General features: G+C 36.0%; 1 protein-coding gene and 1 pseudogene across 4 annotated transcripts; one reads left to right on the forward strand and one right to left on the reverse strand.

Annotated features, from left to right (window-relative positions):
- Nucleotides 1-81: 81 nt before the first annotated feature.
- On the reverse strand, nt 82-15,606 carry LOC148854511 (uncharacterized). 2 transcript variants are annotated; one of them, XM_088984295.1, is made up of 11 exons: nt 15,044-15,606; nt 14,268-14,417; nt 13,603-13,779; nt 10,761-10,913; nt 10,499-10,651; nt 9,296-9,457; nt 9,001-9,195; nt 2,485-2,668; nt 2,155-2,374; nt 823-963; nt 82-471 (listed from the first exon to the last, which is right to left on the reverse strand). In XM_088984295.1, the coding sequence occupies exons 1-10, from the start codon at nt 15,249-15,251 to the stop codon at nt 823-825; spliced, it is 1,743 nt and encodes a 580-aa protein (XP_088840421.1). In that variant the 5' UTR covers nt 15,252-15,606; the 3' UTR covers nt 82-471. The 2 variants fall into 2 exon arrangements, with proteins under 2 accessions (XP_088840421.1, XP_088840422.1); XM_088984296.1 differs by having other exon boundaries at nt 82-442; nt 15,044-15,593.
- A 432-nt stretch (nt 15,607-16,038) lies between these two features.
- LOC148854512 (pentatricopeptide repeat-containing protein DOT4, chloroplastic pseudogene) lies at nt 16,039-19,124 on the forward strand (annotated as a pseudogene). 2 transcript variants are annotated; one of them, XR_016112416.1, is made up of 2 exons: nt 16,039-16,387; nt 16,766-19,124. The product of XR_016112416.1 is annotated as a pentatricopeptide repeat-containing protein DOT4, chloroplastic pseudogene, transcript variant X1 (transcript). The 2 variants fall into 2 exon arrangements; XR_016112417.1 differs by having other exon boundaries at nt 16,228-16,352.
- Nucleotides 19,125-22,818: the final 3,694 nt, after the last annotated feature.

The raw sequence follows: 22,818 nt of genomic DNA on the forward strand, positions 1-22,818 counted from the left end.
TTCCAGTTCCGGGCAGGGGACCTCATTGCAATGATGCATCATAATTTGGCACACAACGCAGACTTGCAAGAAGACAGAGTATGGGTTTTCAAGGTTTGGTGCTGTGAACACATCTAATTATCTATTATCTATTGCTTAATACAACTATAGCAAAATTTCATAGTCTTGTCAATTTTTGAGGATACTAATCTAATTGCATTTGGGTGGATTGCAGCTGATATCAGTATTTTGAGGATGCTTCATTCTATGATCTGTAGCATCTGCCGCTGACGATGGGTCTATAAGCGGAACTGAACCCTTTGATCTTTAGAACCATGTATGGTAGATGACAATGGCTCGACTGTATGAGACAATCATGCTTGCTGTTAGGCATTCACTGATCTTCGCAAGTTGTACTGAAGTCTGGAGATGTCATCACCCAGGAAATCATGCTTTATGACGCCTGGCACCCAGCCGTATGTTAGATCTAACCTGTTTAAAAGAGGGGTACTTATTTCTCATTCATGCATACATGAAAATTGCAGTACTTGCACATTCAAACGTGTATATGGAACTTTCAGTTCACAACCAGCAAACCTATTGGTCTTCTGTCTTTCTTTTCTTCTCCCGGGGGAAGGGGGGGTCTTGGATTAACTCTACATACCTAAGAATTGCATAACGATTTCAGACTTCAGTCCCCTTCCCTACAACCTAAGGACCGCATGTCAGATACAAGCTTCACACTATCTAGATGGGTACTATGATTCTATTATTAGTATTTGCCCATGTAATTGTGAAAGGGAGTGCATGGATGCATATAGATAAGTAACTTTCTGTTCATACTTAGTTTGGGGGCAAAGCATCCACGTTTTCAGCACTGGCAGAAGGATTTCCAGATGGAACTTCTAGCTCAGGATTCTGTTGATCGTTTGCACCATCATGATATGGAAGAGGTTCCACTGATGATCCCAAGTTATTACCAACCTGATGAAGAGCAAATATCATGTCAATATGGTGTCCTGGATTGATTGAGACTTCAAAAGCAAGGATCAGTGATTCCATCCATTTTAGGTCATCAACAAGATTTATTAGGGGATGGTTGAGCCATAGAGATCCCACAGTAAACACCAATGATGACCTGAAATGGACTTCGGATGTATGCATCAGTGCCAAATAACTTCAAATTTGTGCTATCATATGAGTGTAAAACTGATCTTCTCAAGCAGCATCTAAAGTAGGCTTTGCTTCAAGTAACAACATAAAATGACAGTTATTTTACTATAGCAGTTTGTGAGAAATCAATACCCAACAGCTGCAATTTTCAATTATAAGTATCCAAGGAAGCATATTATTAGCTCAGTATAGGACTGTAACCAGGTCATGTTTTGATTGAATCCAACCACATCCAAATATATCGATTATTAGAAACTCAAATACGAATCCGATTAGGTATAGGGGTCTTGAATTGGATTCATATCTCCAATTGGATTTGGATTTAAACTGAGTCCTAGATCCTATTGGAACTAGGAGTCTGTTGAATTGGGTTCCTATTATGGCAAGACTGCAAGCCACTGGATTGAAAATTAAAATTAACGGGACCATCGGTTAGACTACAGGTCTTGAATTGGATTCAGATCTTATTCGATTTGGATTTAAATCAAGTCCATTGGATTTGGATTTGAGTCCTAGATCCAGGGTCTATTGAATAGGATTCAGAACCTACTATGGTAGACTGCAAACCATTGGATTAAAAATTGAAATTAGAAGGACCATTGGTTATAGAATTCTTTTTTGGACCAACCATTGGTTATAGACTTGTGGTGGATAGAAAGCTGTTAGGACATTATTAGATGGACCTATAGTATTAGGAATTGGGATTAGCAAGACCATTCATTATGTAGACCCCAGCCATTAATCAAGGCATCTTGGGTCAGAAGAAGTTGGCACTTCTTCACTGATGGGCTAGCAAAGCAAGGGGTGAATAGAGTTCATATTCAAGATAAGGAGGAGCAGAAGAAAGTTTACCCCTCTCTGCCTTGTATTTTATCATTTTTCTAATAAGGTTTACTTGTTATTGATGAAAAAAAAAATATATCCTATGCAGTTGTACAGAATAACTGAACAAATCAACTCAAAAGACCTCATATTCAAGATAAGGAAGAGCAGAAGACTAACCACATGGGCATGAGAAACATCAACATGCATTGAATTGTTTTCCTTTGAGATACCAGTATTTTCCAATTGAGGTTTCTGTGATTTGGATTCTTTTCCATGAACATCATCTGTTTGTTGATGATCTATTATTACCTGTTCTTCTATAGACCTAGCCATTTTCAATCTGGGCTCATAACCATCATTCAACTTAATACCACCAACTTCAAAACCTGTTCTTTTCCTGACATGCAAATACATAGAAACCATTTTAAATGAATATGGTAGAAAATGACTAGCAACTGGAACTCTCACCTCTCAGAAGGAGCACATATGGAATAACCATATTCTTACCTGCTAAGGTATTCATTAGCTGCATGGGAGAAAGTTGGTTTGAAGGAAAATATTATCCCTCGAAGAGTCTTTCCATCAATATTAGTTTCAATTGCGTAACCATAATGGTAAACTTTAGTAACCTTGGCTTCAAATAACTTTTCTTGAGAATGCCCAGATTCATTCAGTGGCAGTATCTGTTTTCCTGCACCCCAAAGCAAATCTTCATATACAAGGCTAATATTTCATTATGAATTTGAATATTGTGATAACAGATACTGCATCATGGTTTTCTATATGTTGCATTCTTTGCAGGTACTCATCAAGAAACTTCTGCAGAAATTCTATGAGGTCAATTATCTTCTGTTTGTTTACTACATGCTGCATACATCCTTAATAGCCTATTCCAGTGAATTATCCTTGATAAGCTATGCTACTACATAAGTTGGATCCAGACAAACATTATTTAAGAAAAATCCATTAGACTTTCCATTAAGTTACCAAATATGTATACAAAAATATCATGATTAAGACAAATTAGAAGTTCTCAACAACTTAGACAAATAACACAGGCAAGACACAATGGTGTGGATATGAAGGGTGATATACTTGCCAGTATCAAGCTCTTAAATGACAACCCAAACAAAAATGGTTCTGTGAACTGATAAATAGCAGTTGAAAATCAAATAGTGAGAAGCATGAGCACAGTCAGAAACTTTTCTCTACCATACCAGAAGAAAATTTTAATGGGTTAGCACTTGGTTGCATGCTTCTTAGCTAGGTACTGCTCTCGATTTGGATACTTAAAAACTCCTATTCGGCCTCCATTTCCAGTGAAAGTCTACCCTTTTTTGCCACAGGCTACTGCAGACAGCTATGTTGCACAAATAAAATTAAATTGGTAGGTTGTTCCAACAGCCCAACACATTCCAAATTTGGATATTAATCTGGATTCATTTAAGACACTTCTTAATATAATCCTCCCACCACCACCCCCAGATCATTGCACAATGTAAATTATTTAATAACTTATACTGCAATTTTCTTAATAAAAAGCTACAGTTGTAGAAAATAAAGCATCACATTCATGTATCCTCTTTTCTATAGCCAATGATACAGCTCATAATTGATCCTATCGTATACCATCATTATCACCACCCATGCCTTATCCCAACTATATGGGGACAGCAACATGAATATTTTGGTTAAAACCGAAAAACCGAATATAAATTTTTGGTTAATTCAGCTTGGTTATTTCAGTTTTTAAATATTTTGGTTTCGGTTTCGGATTCAGTTTTTAAAAATTAGAAATTCGGTTAACCAGAAAAAGAAAAAAAAAAAAGAAAAAAAAACGAATTAACCGAACTTTGCTATACAACATGTAATATATATTATATAATATATACTATTTAGTATATATTATATTTATATATTCATGCATAATATAATAAATTTAATTACATGATATATATTATAATATATTATATGTTATAATATATATAATACAGTGTTTTAAAAGTGCAAGGCACATGGCAAGGCATACACCTTTTTGAAGAAAGGCACAAACATACAAAAAAAAAATGTTAGAAATTTCAAAAAAGCCAAAATTTTCAAAAAAAAAAATTGAAATTTGAAAATACATAAATATAACATGTAAAGCATATTCAAATAAAATTTAAAAATAAAATCAAACATATAAAACATTTTCAAGCATGTAAAACCCACAATCTCTTTTTTTTTCTCAATTACACTACTTTAAGTAGCTAATGTGAAATAAAACATATTAAATTACTGATTCTACAAGCTGCCTTTGTGCCACACCACTACTTCTAGCCCCTTCAATGTGTAACAAATCACTTCTTCTAACCTGTGCGGTTGGTGGTCTTCTATGTGAGTGCCCAAACCATCTTAGTCTACTCGCTCATTTTATCACCTATTGGAGCTACTCCTAGGTTCCTAAGGATAACTTTATTCCTAATCCTATCCTTACTAGTTATTCTACTCATCTGTCTTAGCATTCGCATTTCTGCCACATTCATTTACTGGACATGTTGTTTCTTGACCACCCACCACTCCACTCCATACAACATAGCTGGCCTTACAATTGTTTTATAGAAGTTTCCTTTTAATCCAAGTGGTATTCGCCTATCACATAAAAGTCTAGATGCACCCCTCAATCTCTTCCTTGTTATGAATTACTGCACCAAGGTACTGGAAATGGTCAAATTGAGTTATTTCTTAGTATCCAATCCTAAGTGTATCTTGACTTACACTCCAATTATTACTAAATTTATATGTCATATACACTGTTTTAGTCCTATTTATTTTAAAACCTCTTGTTTCTAAGGCATTTGTACATAAGATTATGTTTGCATTTAATTCTTCATTGTGATCAGTGCACCATGGAACTTCCCCTTGAATATGTTTAGTCAATTCATCTATGAACAGTGCAAATAGATAAGGGCTAAGAGCTGAACCTTGGTGAAGACCCATAGTAACTGTAAATTTTGAAGTCTCTACCACTGGTGTTCAAACATTGGTTCTTGCCCCCTCATGCATATCCTTAACGCAAAAATTAATTCTTTTACACTAATTAAAATACATCACTGAATCAACAACTCATTTACACCTTGAATACCTAGAGACTTCAATTCACTCAGCATAACCACATTTACACCAAAAAATACCAGTACTTGTGTTTGTGACATTTCTTGTTCACCATTTCCTTTATAAGTATTCATCAATTGATTATATTAAACCCTGAATGTAAAGAATATTTGCTTTACATTGAAATTTGTCTTGAAGATTAAATATGGGTTCAGATCGTATTACATGAATCCAGTTCCACCATTTTGCTCAATCAAGAGCAATGTTTTCTGTCAACTGAACTGAATTCATAAAACTGAATGATTTGGAAGAGCCACATTAAACCCTGGTATAATTAAAACATTTTGTTTTACTTTAAGAGATTCAGAAATTCAATGCATCAAGTCAATGGCTATTGGCTAATAATGGGTCAATTAACGCATTACTCCTAAGGAGAATACCTAAGAAGAAAAGGCACAAAAGTGCTTGCCAGACCCATCCAGAGTTTGTAACTTTTGGGTAATTTTCACTCGAGACTGTTGTGAACAGAATTTCATCAAAGACTCTGCCTTGACCCACATAGTGGGGTTGTCTGCATGGGCTTGGATCTGCTACCCACGAGCTGTTCCCACATCCCCACCCACGGGATATCACAGCTGTGTATTGGGAATATCTCCCTTGCCATTAATGGGAAAATGTTCTCAATACATGGTGTAGTGTTTTGTGGGTCAGGATGTGGGAACAGTTTACGGGTAGCAGATCCAAATTGGCAAGAATCCTGTTCCACCATTTCCTTTTAGTTAAAGCCATATATTTATGCTTAAGATTTTTTAATACCCAAAGTTAATAAGAAATCATAAGATCCCAACTAGTCTACACATTTAATGTGAAAAGAAGAGTATATGTTACCCTTTTTCTTGTTTTTGATAAGTAACGAGAGAATTTATGAAATTAAGAACCAAGGAAACAGATTATACAATGAAGCTTCCTAGAGGAAAGCACGAGCTACAGCCTCAATAACAGAAAAGAATTAAGTTGAGCCCAAAAGAGATGGTCCCTATGCACCCCTTGCTTAGTTAAGTAATCCACTATGGCACTATCCCATTTGCCGATCTCCTTTCCTAACGAGAAAACTTCTTAAGGGCTTGTAAAATTGTGCATTTCTGTCAGTATTTTAATAATTTTTGTGTCTGTTACTGTAAAAAAAAAAGTATATATTACCCTCTAACCTCTATCCACCCTGAACTCGGTGTTTTAAAAGCGCAAGGGACAATTTACGCCTCAGTGTTTTAAAACATATTGCATTCTTGATTCTATTAGTCGCCTTTGTACCAGCGAGAACCCCCTATTTTCTAATGTTGTTCATTTATTCATTGCAATAAAATATCTTCTTAAAAGGCAATAAAAGTTATAAAATCATTATGTTTTATGTGAGAAATAAGAGTTTCAAACTCTAACATAGACTTGTTCGGGCTTGCCTCGAGGGGTGTGGTTAGGGGGTCCGGGGGCGGAGCCCCCGGCCCAGCCGTTAGACTAAAAAAAAAAGCAAAAAGCACAAAATTTTAGAAAGGCGCATGCCTGGGCTGAGGAGCAGGGCACATCAGGTGCACGCCCTGGTATGCCTTTTGAAAGGGGTGTGCACCTAGGACGTGGGCAAGGCACATACCCCAAAATGCGCCTCTGTTCTGCGCCTAGGCGCACCTTTTAAATCACTGCCTGAACTAAACCTATAAAGCAAGTATGCAACATTATCCCTTTATCATGTTTTCTTGTCTCCTTATCCAGTATCCAGAACCAAAGTTTCATTTCAAAAGAGAAAATTTATGAAAACCTTATCTTTGTTTTAAGTTTTGGAACCAAGCAGCTCAGAACAACTGCCTATTGAAGTCATGAACTAATTAAAAATTTGTCTGGAATCACCTTTACAAAATATAAATAATAAATAAAAGCAATTTCTTCAAAAATTTGGTTGCATATTCTAACATTTAAAATTTTATGTAAGCCATTACTGTAATAATGCATGTCATCTCCCATGGTGCATGCAACTATTACACCCATGACCAAAATAAGCTCATGTATCTCTCATGTATAGAAGAGATGAGTTCAACCATTAAATGGCTCCAACTGCAATACCATCATCATCAAGAAATATGCATATAAAGGGACATTACCCAATGATGGTCGTGGCTCTCTGGGATCTTGGGAAGGGTAGATTAGATATAAACCTATCCTTTGTCTTGTTTTCTGCACAAAGTGGTTATTGGTTGCTCTAAGAATCATACCCAGGCTATCATAAGATTGTCAGCCTGAGATTTTACAACTGCACCAAGCAATGAACCACTTAATTTAGTTCATTCTCTTCAATAGCTATTAGACAGGAATATCTATCTAGAGGGAGTATTCAAAGAACACTATGTATACATTGGTTCATATTGATATATTCAAAGCTGATTTTTAGAATATAAACATTTAAAGGTAGTGCCCCTTAGCACATTAAGCAACTAACTTGGAACTCCAAAAAGACTTATCCTAAAGCATGGAGATGGCTATAAACGCTCTTTCATAATTCCACCACATCAAGGGCAATATCCTCCATGAGATGGTGAGTCCCAAGATCTTTTCTCACTATTTCAACCCATGTCCTTTTTGGCCTTCCCCTAGTTATTCTAGAACCATCAACTTGCATCAAGTCACTACTTGGTGCAATGGGAGATCCTCTCTGAATATGGCCAAAGCATCTTATTATACTTTCTCTCATTTTATCAGACCTATTTGGGCTAGTCCCAAATACTGCCCTTTCTACCATTCATTCATCTCAATGTCTTCAGCTCTGTCAGACCCATTTATAGATCTGCTGCCTTTTGAATTCACACCAAGCATGATCTATGAAGACACCTATTCTTTTGAGGCAAAATTATCGAGAAGATAAAATGTGATCATTTAACAGCCATTATAGATTTTTTTATACCTCCACAGAAGAACCAGGCTGATATCTTAACTTGGAAGGGGGCAGTTTGGGAATTGGGACAATCTGGTTTTAACTGGCAAGTCAAATCCAATTAGTCCAATGGCTTGTAGATCCAATTTGCATGCATAAAAATCTGACAGCATACTCAGTTGTAAGTTCTCAGTCTCAACTTCTTCACATTCATCATTATTCAGAGTAAATGGAATTACAATGGTATCCTCTAGGCACAAACAGTCAAAAGAATTGTTCCTCTTTTTTTCCCTTCCATTTTTGTTTTACAGAAACTTAGAATTTAATTATCACATAACATGTCGAACAACATATACATGACCAATACATATAGAACATTTAGCAAAATAATTAGAAATAGAATAACGGAATTGTTTTACTGATTAATATGTATCTTTTGTTCCGATCTTCTTTCCATGTATTTATTTATTTCATTACTCATTCTGACCTGCAACAAACTTACAATTTCTCATGGAGCAGAACTAAAGCAAATTATCAGCCTTTAGTCCTTATAGGCAAAAAGAAAAAAAGAACATTATTTCAGAGCAAAAAGAAAATGGGAAGGCAAGAAGAGTTGATGAAACATAAGGTAATATGGAAAGAACACAGTAGTTTTCAAGTGGGAACATCAGGAGTACCACCAAGGAAATGTGAAAGTGAAACAATGGAAATACATTTTCAATGAAAATGAAATAAAATAGACATTTTCCATGGCAATCATGATTCTATGGTGCAATAAATTAACAAAAAAAACTATGAAATGAACAAAAATTAAACTAACAAAGAGTTCTACTAAAAGAAAAATAAGCTAACAAAGAAAATACATTGCCATTTTCTACCAAATAGCACAAAACAGTATTAATTATCCAAAAAAGAAATAAAGAAATGCAAGGTGAGTTTACCAATCAAAAAAGAAAAAAAAAGAAAAAAATAAGCAAGGTAAGTGGCTACAGAAAGAGTGGTTTAGGTATTACCTGCTTGGCTAAAACTTGGCAAAGGCACAGGTTGGGACCAATTAAGCATCATTCCAGGTTGGGGTGCATCTGTATTGATTAGTGATAGATTTGCAGGAAGTGGAACATATTGTTCTTGGCACTTTTTCTTTAATTCTTTCTTGAGGGATAACTTTTCTTGCCTTTGTTCATCTTGCCCGTTTTCTGCTGACAATTCTAGTAAAGATACCATGGAAGTTAGCATACTAAGACATAACTTGAGTTTAGCTTTATATAAATTTACATTGAATAGAGAGATACACAGCAATAAACAAACCTGTGTGTAAGTAATACATATCATCCAAGGCCTCAAGCTGATTGTTACAGCCGCCTATGAACACTGCAATACCCTTTTGTGGATCCAAGCAGTCCCCAGCCACAGAAAATCTCTGAGAGGGTCCCTGGCCTGATGCCATCACCTTAGTCCAAAAACCAGTCTCTGCTCGGAGATTGGAGTGGAAAGAGGAAAGGGGATCATTACGAGCACTGGTATGGATTACTGGCATGCATACATACATACATACATATATGTGTGTGTGTGTGTGTGTGTGTGACATAAAAGTCATTACCCAACGTTGGTCCAAGTAATTTGGGGTCTTGGGAGGGGTGAACTATATCATGACATCTTTTCTATTATTTATATGACAATCTTTGGAATTTTAAGGTTGAGAGAATTTAAAAGGTATTTGAGTAACAATGACAAATAGGCAAAGCTTGGTTTCATGAAATTCAAATCTTCAAAATTTATGGCAAACAAAATAACAATAATGTGCACATCATATTCCCATTAGACCACCAGAATAATACTAGTAAGAGAAAATTTGCATCCACATAAAGCAGACAAGGATTGATGTAGTCATGTAGCAGACCCCATATAACTGGGACAAGGCTTAGAGGTTTGACCAAACAAGTAACAAGAGGTTTGATCAATGTTTGAAAACTAGGTTAACCATGCCGATGGATAGGTAGCTAAAGTTACCCTGGTTTGCCAGTAATTTGACTAGTCCTTTACACAAAACTAAAAGAGAAGATGCAATCTTACATATAGTTCAGTGGTTTAACCAGTCTGGCCAGATTTCAGGTTTCAACCAGTTGGATCAACAAGGTTGTAACAGTCACAATACATGGCCTGGTCTGGGTTCAGATTGATCCACATACAATCTCATTTTTGGCAGGACAATCCAACCACCTGCTCCATCAAGCTTTAGAAACTTCTGCATGGAAGCATCTTCCAAAGATCCCACCTAGCTCCTGGTACAAAAGTTTGACCAACTAGATGATCCTATACATATGGTCAACGTGGCCTTGCTGGTCCTTCTGGTTGTTAGGATCAACTATTAGGATCATATTTGGCATAGAAAATATACATATAGAATACCCTTGTATGCACACACTGGATGATTGACAGGTTTTCCACTTTGAACTACTCCAGATGCTATACATGAATCAATTGCACAAAACTATGATTATGAATACATACCAACATTAAGCATGTGAAGATCATCATAAAGATTTCGAGCATCAGTAAATCCTCCAAAAACAAACAAGTTTCTTCCGAGAGCAACAGTGGAGTGTCCAGCACGAGGAGGTAATAGCTGGCCTGAAGTAACCAGTTCCCTCCAAACAAGAGTATCTGTTGATGCATACAAATTACAAGCAAGAAAATTTTCAAAATGAACTAATGAACATAATTTTCTTGTTATTGCTATTCATATAAGCAGGGCAGTTTTAAAACCAGGAACCTGTATCAAGGATATGGACATCAGACAAATAATAATCAGATGCATCTTCACCACCAACCACAATTATTTTGTTCATCCAAGACGAACAAGTGTGACTATCGCGTGCAGAAGGTGGAGTTCCAGAAGTAAGAGCACGTCTCCATACAAATGTTTCTGCACATGTTGACAGGAAAAAAGAAAATAAAATAAATCATAACCCGCTGGACTTGCTCGGTTTATCATGCATCTAAATGTAAACACACCCTGATGAATACATATGCATCCAAATGAAATAAATATAATACCATGAGGTGATACTCAAAATGCTAGTACCCTAGTAGTATACTGTATACAAATGACAACCTTAAGGTTGCATTTTTCATTGGGGTAGATTTAGATTTGGTAAGAGAATTTGAATCAATTCCATACTCTGGGTCAATTTTTGCAGTGGATCAAAGTTTGGGTATTCCTGGTTTTAGCCTTCAACTTCCATGTTTTATTGGAATCCATAGTGATATAATTTAAGGCAGGAGTAATAATTTCAGTTCCTGAGATTTAAGGCAGGAGTATAATTTAAACCCACATGCCCTCCTGCAAAACAATCTGAATGCAGCGAATATATCCACAATGCTTTTTGCAGAGCAAAACAAGGCAAGTGATTGATACACAACAAAAACAGGGCATCAGCAGCATATGGTACATACAGCGTTCATGAAGTTGAATGAACCCACCATTTGTTGAGTTCCCAGTATGACTACAATGAAAGCTCTATATACCTTTTAGGTGGAGCATTTGCCCTGTTTTCAAATGGAAAAAATGGTGTATAGTATTAAAATTAAGCAAAGGTTGTATGCAATGTGATGTGAGATAGTACTAAAGCAATTAAAGCCAGAAGGAAATGAGTCTGAGAGTTGTTTCCGAGCTGCTGCTATCAGCTAGACCAGAGGTGTTGGGCAGGAGTATGTGAATCTAAGAAGAAAGGATCAAGGAATTCAGGCAGGTATTGAGAAAGCTTTAGTCCCGGTGGTGTGCAATCAGGGGAATAATGAGCAAGATCCAGTGGTTCTCAATCTGCAACAGGAGGGGTTGGATAATTCTGAGGCAGAGCAGCAAGTTCCCTTAGCAGTGGTGTTCCCAGAGCAAGCTACTGAAGTCACAAGTTTGAATCCTCCAGTCAACTTAAGGTATGTAAGCGAAGATGAAGTTTCTTCATGGGTACCGTCCAAACTGTAAAGCATGGGTGAGTTCTTAGGGGTGTCTATTAAAGGTCTGTAGGAGGAGACGAAAGACTTGTTGGTGGCAATAGAGAACATATTCTTGGTAGAGAAGGTTGGTCAATGGGATTTTGGTTCCCATTGACCAAGAATCCCATGTTCTTTTTTCAGAGAATCAGATTTATGTGGGGACCAAGATCCCATTGACCAAGGTTCTTGGTAGGTAAATAACTTTCCCATATAGGAGGAAAGTTGCCAGCACTTGAATGAGACAAGAATGCCCCTTTTAATAATGGATTTTTATGGCTAAAATGGTCATTGCCTTATTTACCTGGGAAATAAAAGAACATGGGCAAATGCACTTACCCAGGTAAGTGTTTCCCAGGAAAAACTTACCCAGGTAACTGCATTTACCCGGGTAAGTAACTTACCGAAAAGCGAACGGGCCTTAAGAGGGTGGCTGAGTACATATTTGCTTTTTAAGGGGGATGCTCTGGCTTCTTGTGTGGCGGTAATTTTTTTTTGAGGGCTCTTAAAGTTTGTTCATTTGTACAGAAGTTTGTACAGTGAGCAATTATACTTGTATATCTCTTTTTGATTAATACAATTTTACTTTACCTCTTCAAAGAAAATGACAATTCTAACCCTCATTACACACATGGGCCCACATGTCACACACATGGCTCTATTAAATAATTTATTTTATTTAAGAAAATACAATAAATAACCAATAAAATAACTTCTTGTAATAATAATATATTTTATTTAAGAAAATACAACAAATAACCAATAATAATAATAATAATTAAAGACCATCCATCTGAGCAGCACCAATAATCATGTTCTGACATAATTGGTGTAACCAGGGCAGTCGCCATGAGCATGGTTGCGCTTCTCAGTCTTGTACCCGATGTGAGCAGTGTTAATGGTGATACCTCTAGCTCTCTCTTCCAGAGTAGCGTCAATTTCATTGTATTTTTGGGAGCACTGAGAGTGGTCTTGTTGTGGTCAACATGGTCGATTGTTACGACAGTAATGTGAGGCTTCTTCTGTTCAAACTCCCCTCTAGCAGCTCTGACTATCAGGGTAGGGAGCAGTGACTCAGCTGCATCTTCTCAAGTGATGTGGGGGTGGTGGTAACGGACCACCAGAAGATGTTGAAGGGGTTAGTGGAGGAGAGGAGAGGAAGAAGGGGATGTCAAGGGGAGATTTGTTGAAGTTGTTAGTGGCCACTGCAGTGGCTGTGGCTGTAACTCCCATGTGATTTGAATAAGCACTTATTCAATAAGTGCTTAAAATAAGTTGGCCCAGGGTTGCTTTTTAAAAGTATTTATTTTCCACAGCTGTAGCTCTAACATTTGTTAACAATGAAGATAAGATATTAATAACCATTAGCTAGAACCCATGTCCAGAAATCTTAGAACACCAAATAGGATGACCTCATTATTGCATGTCTAACTATTTGAGTATTATTCCAAATTTACAAAGAACATTTGTTTTGTAAGTGGCAGAACCTGATAGCCACAGTGTATATGACTAAATATCGTAAGTAATGGAATAATGTAAGTAACTATAGATGATGGAACAGACCACTTAATAATCTATAATTTCGATGCTCGAGATGATTAGATGCAGATAGAGAAGCTTACCTGTATCTAGCATGTAAAGATCATTATAGTATACTTCAATTGGTTCATTTGATTCGTTCCATGATTTCCCACAGCCTCCAAATATGAATAGTCGTTTACCAATAAGGGCTGCACTATGGCCTTCTCGTGCTTCTGGTCCCTCACCAGCAACTCTCGGAGTTATCCATGTATTGGATGCTAAAAACAAGCTTAAACACATAAGAACTTATAATATGAACTAATTCAATAGAAGATAAAACAGAATGGTCCCTACATGGACTAAACAATAAAACAATCATAAAGGCACATGAATCCAAACATTTTCCTAGAAGCAGGCACTATTTCCTCTATAGATAGCTCACGAAAAAGTTAGCATAGTTCTTATCTCCATAAAACAATAAAATGAAATGGAAGAACAAAAAATGAAACAGAAATGCATTAGGTGATTAAAAATCAATACACCAGTCTCTGACAATCTATTGATTTAAAAAAAAAAAAAATCCCCAACAATCTGCAAATGCAAATTACATGTTAGATGCTCATAGCAAATAGTTTTATAAATTTAATTTTGATTATTTAATTGGATATCAAATTGGAAATCAACACATCCAACAATATAAGATTGGCATTAGATATAATGCTAACAGACTGAAAGCAGAAGAACCAGTGAAACAAAACGGACTTACAAGTATCCAGTATATGCAAATCCTTCAGGGGAACCCTCCCATCAGTACCACCAAACACAAACAGGTTGTTCCCTACAGTCGTACAACTATGACTGTCCCTTGGAGAAGGTGGAATTCCTTTTACCATTGGTTTACTCCACGTCTGCCTAACTGCATACCGAACAAAAAGCCATGAAAGGGGGGAAAAACGAAAAGTGAAGGAAATGAGCCAACTCAGAAGGAACACACAAGATGCCATTGAAGTAAACATATACGAGAGAGAGAGAGAGAGAGAGAGAGATCACCCTAGAACTGCAAATGTATGAGATGAAAATCCTATAAGATTTCAAAAAAAAAAAAAAGAAAAGAAAAAGAAAAAGAAAGTAGAAATTCAAAACTAGCACGCATGAAATAAATCCATAAAAATCATCCTCAAGGGTGGGACCGATTACAATGCATTAAAACCAAAGCTCGTGAAGATAAACCCTAAAAGTTTCAGCACTAAGTAATCATATAATACCACTAAAATTTAGAAATACGCCAGATAAGTCCCTAGAGAACTGTTCAGTAAGACGAGATAGAGATTCAAAACGGCGAAAAAACAGAAAACCCAAATGAGCAAAACGTCATAAACTGAAAATACACAACTGCCCAAATCCATAACATCACCATCAGCACTGTACATACTAAGAAATATGGATGTCCAATGTAATCTCAAAACTTAATAATACAGATACAAGCAAGCAAAAGTCGCAGCAACAAAAGTGGGAAAAATCATCAAAATTTATAAAACTTACCAGTGTCGAAAACATACACGTCATTGGTCTGGCAGTTATCCTTGCCATAGCCACCAAAAACGTAAAGAAACTTCCCTCCTTTAACTGCATTGCACGAATGCCCCCATCTCTTCCCAGGCCCAAAAATCCCACCTTTTCGACCCGGAGATTTCTTCCCGTCCAGAGCTTCTCTCAATCTGTTGCTCAACTCTACCTTTTCCCACCGCATTTTGTCTCACAAGGTTTTCAATTTAAAAAGGAAATGGAACGATAAAAAGTAAAACAACAAAACCAATAAAACCCCAATGCCCAAACCGAAGTCTGAGATCGTTCTTTCTCTATCCCCGAGCAAATAAACCAGGTTTCAGGCGTACCAGAGCAGACAAGAACCCGCCATTACAAAAGGAATTCGACTGTAGAGAGAGAGAGAGAGATTTGTACTCCTTCTAGTGTTAAAAGCAAGTGAAAACTGAAAAGAAATGCCAGGGTTTGATAATAATTAAAGACGTTTACTGAAAATGGAAAATGCCTAAAACTCTGACTCTATATATAAAATGGACAAATTCGCCAAATCTATATGTCCACTCCAAATTTATGTCAAGGGATTTTGGTTGCTATTGTTAAAGCTCATGTACAATCTAATTTTCAGATTGTTTTGCAGTGGGACCATTACCATGATCTATGGTTCAAACTGGATAAGGTATAATTTGTGGGCCAGATCTGTCGAGTCCTTCGTCAACGACATGACAAGAATTTTGAGTGTGTCTTATGATGAGATGGCTTTGATCATCCCACAGATCCTGTGGCCTTGCCCACAGTAATTCCATACTGTACGTTGTAACGTATCGTGTGTCTCTTGGCTGCGTTTGTTTGCAAATATTTACATTAATATGTGTCAGAAAATGTATTTTTGCTCGAATAATCATTATTTTTTACGTTTCAAACAAAACGCTAATAGCATGCATAAATACCCCGATTCAGCGTTTGTATCAACGGAAAGGAGGTAAAACTAAAAGGAGGAAGGGTGATTGGTCGGGTTTGGAAAGTTTTGATCCAACCTTGAACCCTAACCGACTTGTTAACTCCATGTCTCCATCCCAAATTCCCAATCCAAAGTCCAAACCGTTAGTCCGTTACCTTAACCTTATCCTAATTAGAGAAATAACCGGTTCCGGTATGGGTGGAGCGGGTTACCCGGTTAACCCGTCCTATTGACATCCATAACCTTCACGTCATCCTTCTCTCTCTCTGATTCCCTTCAGGCTTCAGGCATTCCCTCTCCTCCGTTGGTCTGGTCTGGTCTGGGTTGATTCGAATTCTTCTTTTGCAGGTGAGGGTCTCCATCATTTGCAACCTTAGCAGGAGGTTAGTGCATTTTATAAAAATTCAACACCATTTTCTACATGTGGGGATGGTGTTTGATTTCATTCTATTTCTACTATTTTACTTCACTTAATAGCTATAATCTGTTTTTCTCGAAAACAGAGTTCCTTTCTTCCCTTTATCTCTCTCAGTCTCTTAGGCAATCTGTATTCTCTCTCCGTTTCAGTACTTGGGTATTCGAATGTTACTGTTATTGTACTTAAATTTGCCGATATGATGATTCTCATAAAATATTGTCAAACATTATTATCATTCCCTGCGTTAGAATGGCTCCAAATGCATGCACTAAACTCGTTATCTGGACGAGAATTGGCAAGAATTCATTCCCTTTAGCTCATTCCGAGAATTAATTATTTTCAGAATCTTATCCATTCGCGGAGTAAATGGATGCCCTTCATTCGTTACAGTTACAATGTTGCTTCAAAGCCCAAAAATCAATATACAGATCCCAACACAGGCAATCCAGTATCGTTCAAGCCCAGCTTCAAGGCTCCTCTAAATTTGTAGAAGCAGCAGCCATCCACCATAAGTTCGACGAAATTCCCCTGTCAGACACCTTTGCTTGGAACAATCTCATCCAAACCCATCTCACCAGTGGAAATTCCTATCATGTCATGTGGATTTATCAGCAAATGCTACTCCGTACAGTCCGTCCCGATAAGCACACCATTCCTCGCGTTTTAACAGCTTCTCGCCTTTCGGGTAGTCTATCTTACGGGAAACAGGTTCATGGCCAGGCTCTCAAGCTGGGCTTGGGTTCAGATGAGTATGTAATCACAGCTCTAATGACAATGTACGGGCATCTTGATTGTGCTGAAGCTGCAAGGTGGCTATTTAACCAGTCTTCTCGGAGGAACTCGGTTTCTTGGACTTTGTTAGCCGGGTTATACATGAAAGAAGATAAACCCAGTCTGGCTATTGATATATTTAACCAGATGGTGGAGTTGGGTGTTGAGATAGATGAAGTTGCCTTGGCAACTGTTATTGGAGCCTGTGGACGCTTGAAATGGCTACAGGAAGGAAGGAGGATTCATGACATTGCAAGGAAAAGTGAGTTAGAGTTCAAGGTTTTGGTGAGTAATTCACTCTTGAAAATGTATCTTGATTGTGGCGGCATTAAAGATGCTCGGACAGTTTTTTATCAGATGCCCTCCAGAGATGCCATCTCATGGACAGCAATGGTTCGTGGGTATGTGAAAAATGGGGGATTCAATGAGGGTTTGAAACTTTTTAGGTTGATGATTTCTGCAGGAATAAAACCTGATGCATTTGCAGTCTCTAGTGTTCTCCCAGCTTGTGCAAGAATATCTGCTCATAAACATGGCAAAGAGATTCATGGATATATAGTTAGAACTGGAATTAATTTGAATTTAGCAGTCCAAAATGCTGTAATGGACATGTATGTCAAATCAGGATGCATGGAATCTGCTTCAAAAATCTTTGCAGGGATGTCTGAGAGGGATACTGTCTCGTGGACAGTGATGATACTGGGTCATAGCTTACATGGACAAGGAGAGATTGCAATAGAACTCTTCCATGAAATGGAGAAGTCCACAGACATAGAACCAGATCAGACTGCATATGTTGCTGCTGTTCATGCTTGTAGCACTGCACGCATGGTTGAAAAAGGGAGGTTTTACTTCAATTGCATCAGGTTACCCAAGGTTGAACATTATGCTTTAATGGTTAATCTTCTAGCTCGTGCTGGACTCTTTGATGAGGCAAGGGCCTTTAGTGAGAATTTCCAGATTGAACAGTGTTTGGAGGTCCAGAAAGCACTGCTTGATGGGTGCAGGATCCACCAAAACATCAAACTAGGTAAGCGAATCATTGAGCATCTCTGTGAGTTGGAACCTCTAAATACTGAAAACTATATTCTACTTTCAAACTTGTATGCTGCAAGTGCAAAATGGGATATGGTTGATAGACTGAGAGCAACAATTAGAGACATGGGTTTGAGGCCTCAGAAAGCCTATAGCTGGATAGAGGTTCGAAACAAGGTTCATGTGTTTGGAGTAGGGGATGTCTCCCACCCAAGATCAGAGGGGATTTATTGGGAATTGCAGTGTTTGATGAAGAAAATGGAAGAGGAATATGAATTTGTTCCTGATGCTGATTTCAGCCTCCATGATGTGGATGAGGAGAGAGAGTGCATTCCTATTGGACACAGTGAATTGCTGGCCATTTCTTTTGGCCTGATCAGTACACAGGGAAGGGCAACCATTCGTGTCACCAAGAATCTTCGGGTGTGCCACAACTGCCATTATTCAGCAAAACTCATCTCCAAGATAGTTGAGCGTGAGATTGTATTAAAGGATCCCAATTGTTTCCACCATTTCAAAAATGGGTATTGCTCTTGTGGAGACTTCTGGTGATTTGTTTTGGATCTTTATGTCCCATGTTTCAAGTCTTTGGGCCAAGATCTGGCATTGCAAGCATACCATGGAGGCCATAAAGTTCACTGATTAGAGACAAACATTCGAACAGGAAGGTCATGCAAATCTAACCAAATTCGTTGCAGCACTGAATGCAAGTGCTGGAAAGAGGCAGGTATCTCGACCGGGATATGATATTGAGATGCATTCAGATCTACCAGTTGAAGAAATGGAGTCAATGAAATAGTTCAGTGATGTTCCAAAGAAATGTTGGTTATTTTGGACTCTTGGTCTGTGATGAAATTTTTCAAGATTTCAATATTTTAGATGATCCTTTGTTGAAACTCGATTATTTTATTAATATTTTTAGTATTTTATAACATATTTATATTTATATAAATGAGCTTATATTATTTAATAAATTTTCGGAAATTTTAGCCAAAATAAAAGGAAAAGTACTCTGCAGCTCACTGCAGAATTCTGAATTACAGCCCCCCCTAGTCTACTAGTAGCCCCCCCCCCTATAAACCGCATCCTGCCCGTGGATTTGGCATCAATCCACGGTCAGGATTCATCCCCCCTGTATGGTGGGGCTAAAGAGTTCTGAGCTGAGCTGATCAGTCATTCTCCCCCAAAATAAATCTACTTGATGTATTTCATATATCATGTCATGTAAAGCCTTGACCAAAAGCAAAATTTCATGGAAGTTCATAAAATTTCACTAGCAATTAAAATTATTTTAGTTCTAGTGATTATAGACAGCATTTTTTCCGATGGACCCAAACTGATTGGGTTGGTTTTGGTTCTAGGAACCAAAAATGATGGATCAGTTTCAATTGCTAATATTTGTCCCGATTCTTATCGGTTCAAAACCAGTTCCACCTTATATATGTATGTGTGTGTGTGTGTGTATATATATATACTAGTAATTAATCACATGCGTTGCACATGAGAAATTTTTCTTCATATTAATTACTTTAATTTTAGATATATCATAGTTAAAATAGAAATTAAAAAAAACAATATGATTAAAAACAAACTTACATATTTATTATTTAATTATGACATCATGTGTTTTTTGAAAGTTTGATCGTTGATTCACTATCTAGATAAGAAATATCATTGCTTTTGGACTAGTTTTAAATTAGGGAAATTATAGTCAAAGTCGGTTTTACATTTAAATTTTGGTTACAACTTGGTCCATAAACCAACAAAACTCTAACAAACAGCTTTACATTTCAAGTTTTAAAAACCATCGCCATGTCATCAGAGGGTTATGCGACTATTGCCAACATGGGACTCTTAATCCATATTGGACACAATAAAAGGCTTATACTGAAATTGCCCTCTAATGTTGGGTGATTGGAAAAAAAAAGGGTTTTGGTTTCTCTTTCTCTCAATCTCCTTCACACTTTCACTCGTAGTCATCTTTATCTGCTCAACAACTATGTGATTTGAAAATAAATAAAAATGGTTTGGGGTTTATGTATTTATGTTTTCTATATCAATTTCTCGCATTCTCTCTTTACCTTTCGTTCTCCCTCAATCTCTCTCATTCTCTTTCTTGGTCGATTTCTCCTTCTCCCTTAATTTCTATCGTTCTCCCTCAGTTTCTCTCCCTCTCCCTCTCTCATTTTTTTTATTTTTTATTTTTCTTACACACTTATATGGTATTAATCAGATTGTATAAAAGAATGTGAGACAAACTTGGTATGTTTCAAAAACTATTACACCAAATTGATAAAATTCACGAGAAACTCTTGGCTATGAAATTTACACCAATTAGAGAATGATAGAGAATGAGGGAGAATGAGATTTTGACTGAAAGGGAGAGTGAGGGGAGAGAATGAGAAAGATTGAGTGAGAACAATAGAGAGAGAGAAAGAGGGGTTTTGATTTGGCTACAAACTGAACCAGAGAGAGTGGGAGAGATAGAGGAAGTAGGAGATCGAGAGATGATTGTGAGAGTGAGAGAGAAGGGAGGGAGTGAGAGAGACAAAGGGAGTGAGAGAGAAATTGAAACATATTTTCGATATAGGTTTTTTGCCGTGTTTCAACAAGGAATAAGAGTCCCATGTTGGCAACAACCACGTAAGCCTTTGATGACATGGTGGGGTTTTTTATAATTTCAAAATGTAGGGCTAGTTTTCAGAGTTTAGTTGGTTTCTAGACCAACCTTCAACTTAATTTTAAATGTACAACCAACTTTGACTATAATTTTCCCTTTAAATTATATATTTCATTTACATTATATAAAATATTTTTTACTTACCACACTTAATTATTGTTTGTCTATGATATCATTTCACTCAAACCACTAACTCACAATCTAAAAATAAAAAAATTGTTTGATTTATAGGTTGACATTAAATTTTGCATTACATTTCCATCATTGATAAAATTATTTCTTATGTATAAAACTTATTTTTGTTTAATTTAATGAATGTACAATATTAGAGATGTACCCTATATTTTATTTTTTATAAATATATAACATTAGATATGTGCCCAAAATTTTCTCTTATCTTTTTTTTTTGTTTATTTTTGTGATTCTTTGTATTTTCTATTATTAAAAATTTTATTATTTGACTCTTACATCATTTAATTTCTAAGTAGATTTTGAACTTGGCTTTCCATTTTCATCATTAATAAAAACACTTCTTACATTTCATAATTATTTATTTTATTTTTTTATTATTTAAATATGACATTATTTATTAATCCATTTGACCCCAAATGGTCAAATTGCTTTGCCCACCACTGGGAGTGAAGAAAATGGTTTTATTTTCAAATTACATTTCAAAATTTTATTTTTATACTATTAAAATTAATATTGTGGATTTAATTATAAGAACGTAATGATGAGAAAAATATATTTTAAATACAATATTTAATGAGAGAGAATAGGAAAATATTTTTATTTTCAATTGGTTTTAAATTTTACATTCCATTTTCATCATTAATAAAAATATTTCTTATTTAACATACTTATTATTGTTTAATATGCATGTTAAAAATGTTCATAATTTTTTCATTTTATATTTTTTCATTTTATTATTTAATGGTGGCAATATGGATTAACCCATTTGACCCAAAATGATTTAATTTCTTACCACCACTTAGATGAAAACACTATTTTTTCTTGGTAGATTTTAAAGGTATAAGCTTTTATGTTATTGGAATTATTAATTTATTAAGTGTGAATTTAATTAGTAGAACTTAATGATGAGAAGAAATAAAAATGACTTAAATATATGACTCAATAAACATGAATGCAAGTTAATAACTTAAATGTTGGATTTAATGAGAGAACATTGAATGCATTGAATATCTTTAAATTACCTCTTTTCAACTAATTTAATATCAATAACCAATTGCCCTATTTGCCCTTATTTTTTTATCATTAAATTTAAATATAAAGGAGTAGTATTGTCCTTAGAAAATTCCATAAATATTCTTGAGGCCATTCGTACTTTTTAAAGTAGTGTATATATATATATATATATATATATATATATATATAATATAATATTTTTAGTAGGTTTATTATAATTGGGTCTATCGGGTCCAGTTCGGTTCCAGGTCCTTAATATTTCTTGTCAGGTCAGTTCTAGTTCTACCTAGACCCGACCCATTGGCAACCTTCATTTGATCAAGAACCATTGACTTGGTAAAAAAAATCCAACCTAAGTGGTTGAACCATTGACCCATTTGACTTGGTCTTTGCATCATGGGTTCTACACTAAATGTATGTACAAACTTCAAAATGTCATAACTTTGTGCTTGAATGTCCAATTGGGGTGATGTTTTTCTTTATTTGGGGTAACTTTTTGAAATCTATGTATTGCAAGCCCTACTATTTTCATCGCAAAAAAAACTTTTTTGGCCTCAAATTGTAAAATTTAACATTTTTATAAATAAAAATTTAAAAAACTGGATTAGAAATATAAATTAAACATGAAACAATATTTATATGTACATACATAACATCTAAAAATAATTATACATTTTTATTGATAAAATACATATTTATGTATG

This window comes from Nelumbo lutea, chromosome 4 (assembly GCF_056320005.1).
Source record: "Nelumbo lutea isolate HS-2025 chromosome 4, American lotus-T2T, whole genome shotgun sequence".
In the NCBI taxonomy this organism is placed as follows: domain Eukaryota; kingdom Viridiplantae; phylum Streptophyta; class Magnoliopsida; order Proteales; family Nelumbonaceae; genus Nelumbo; species Nelumbo lutea.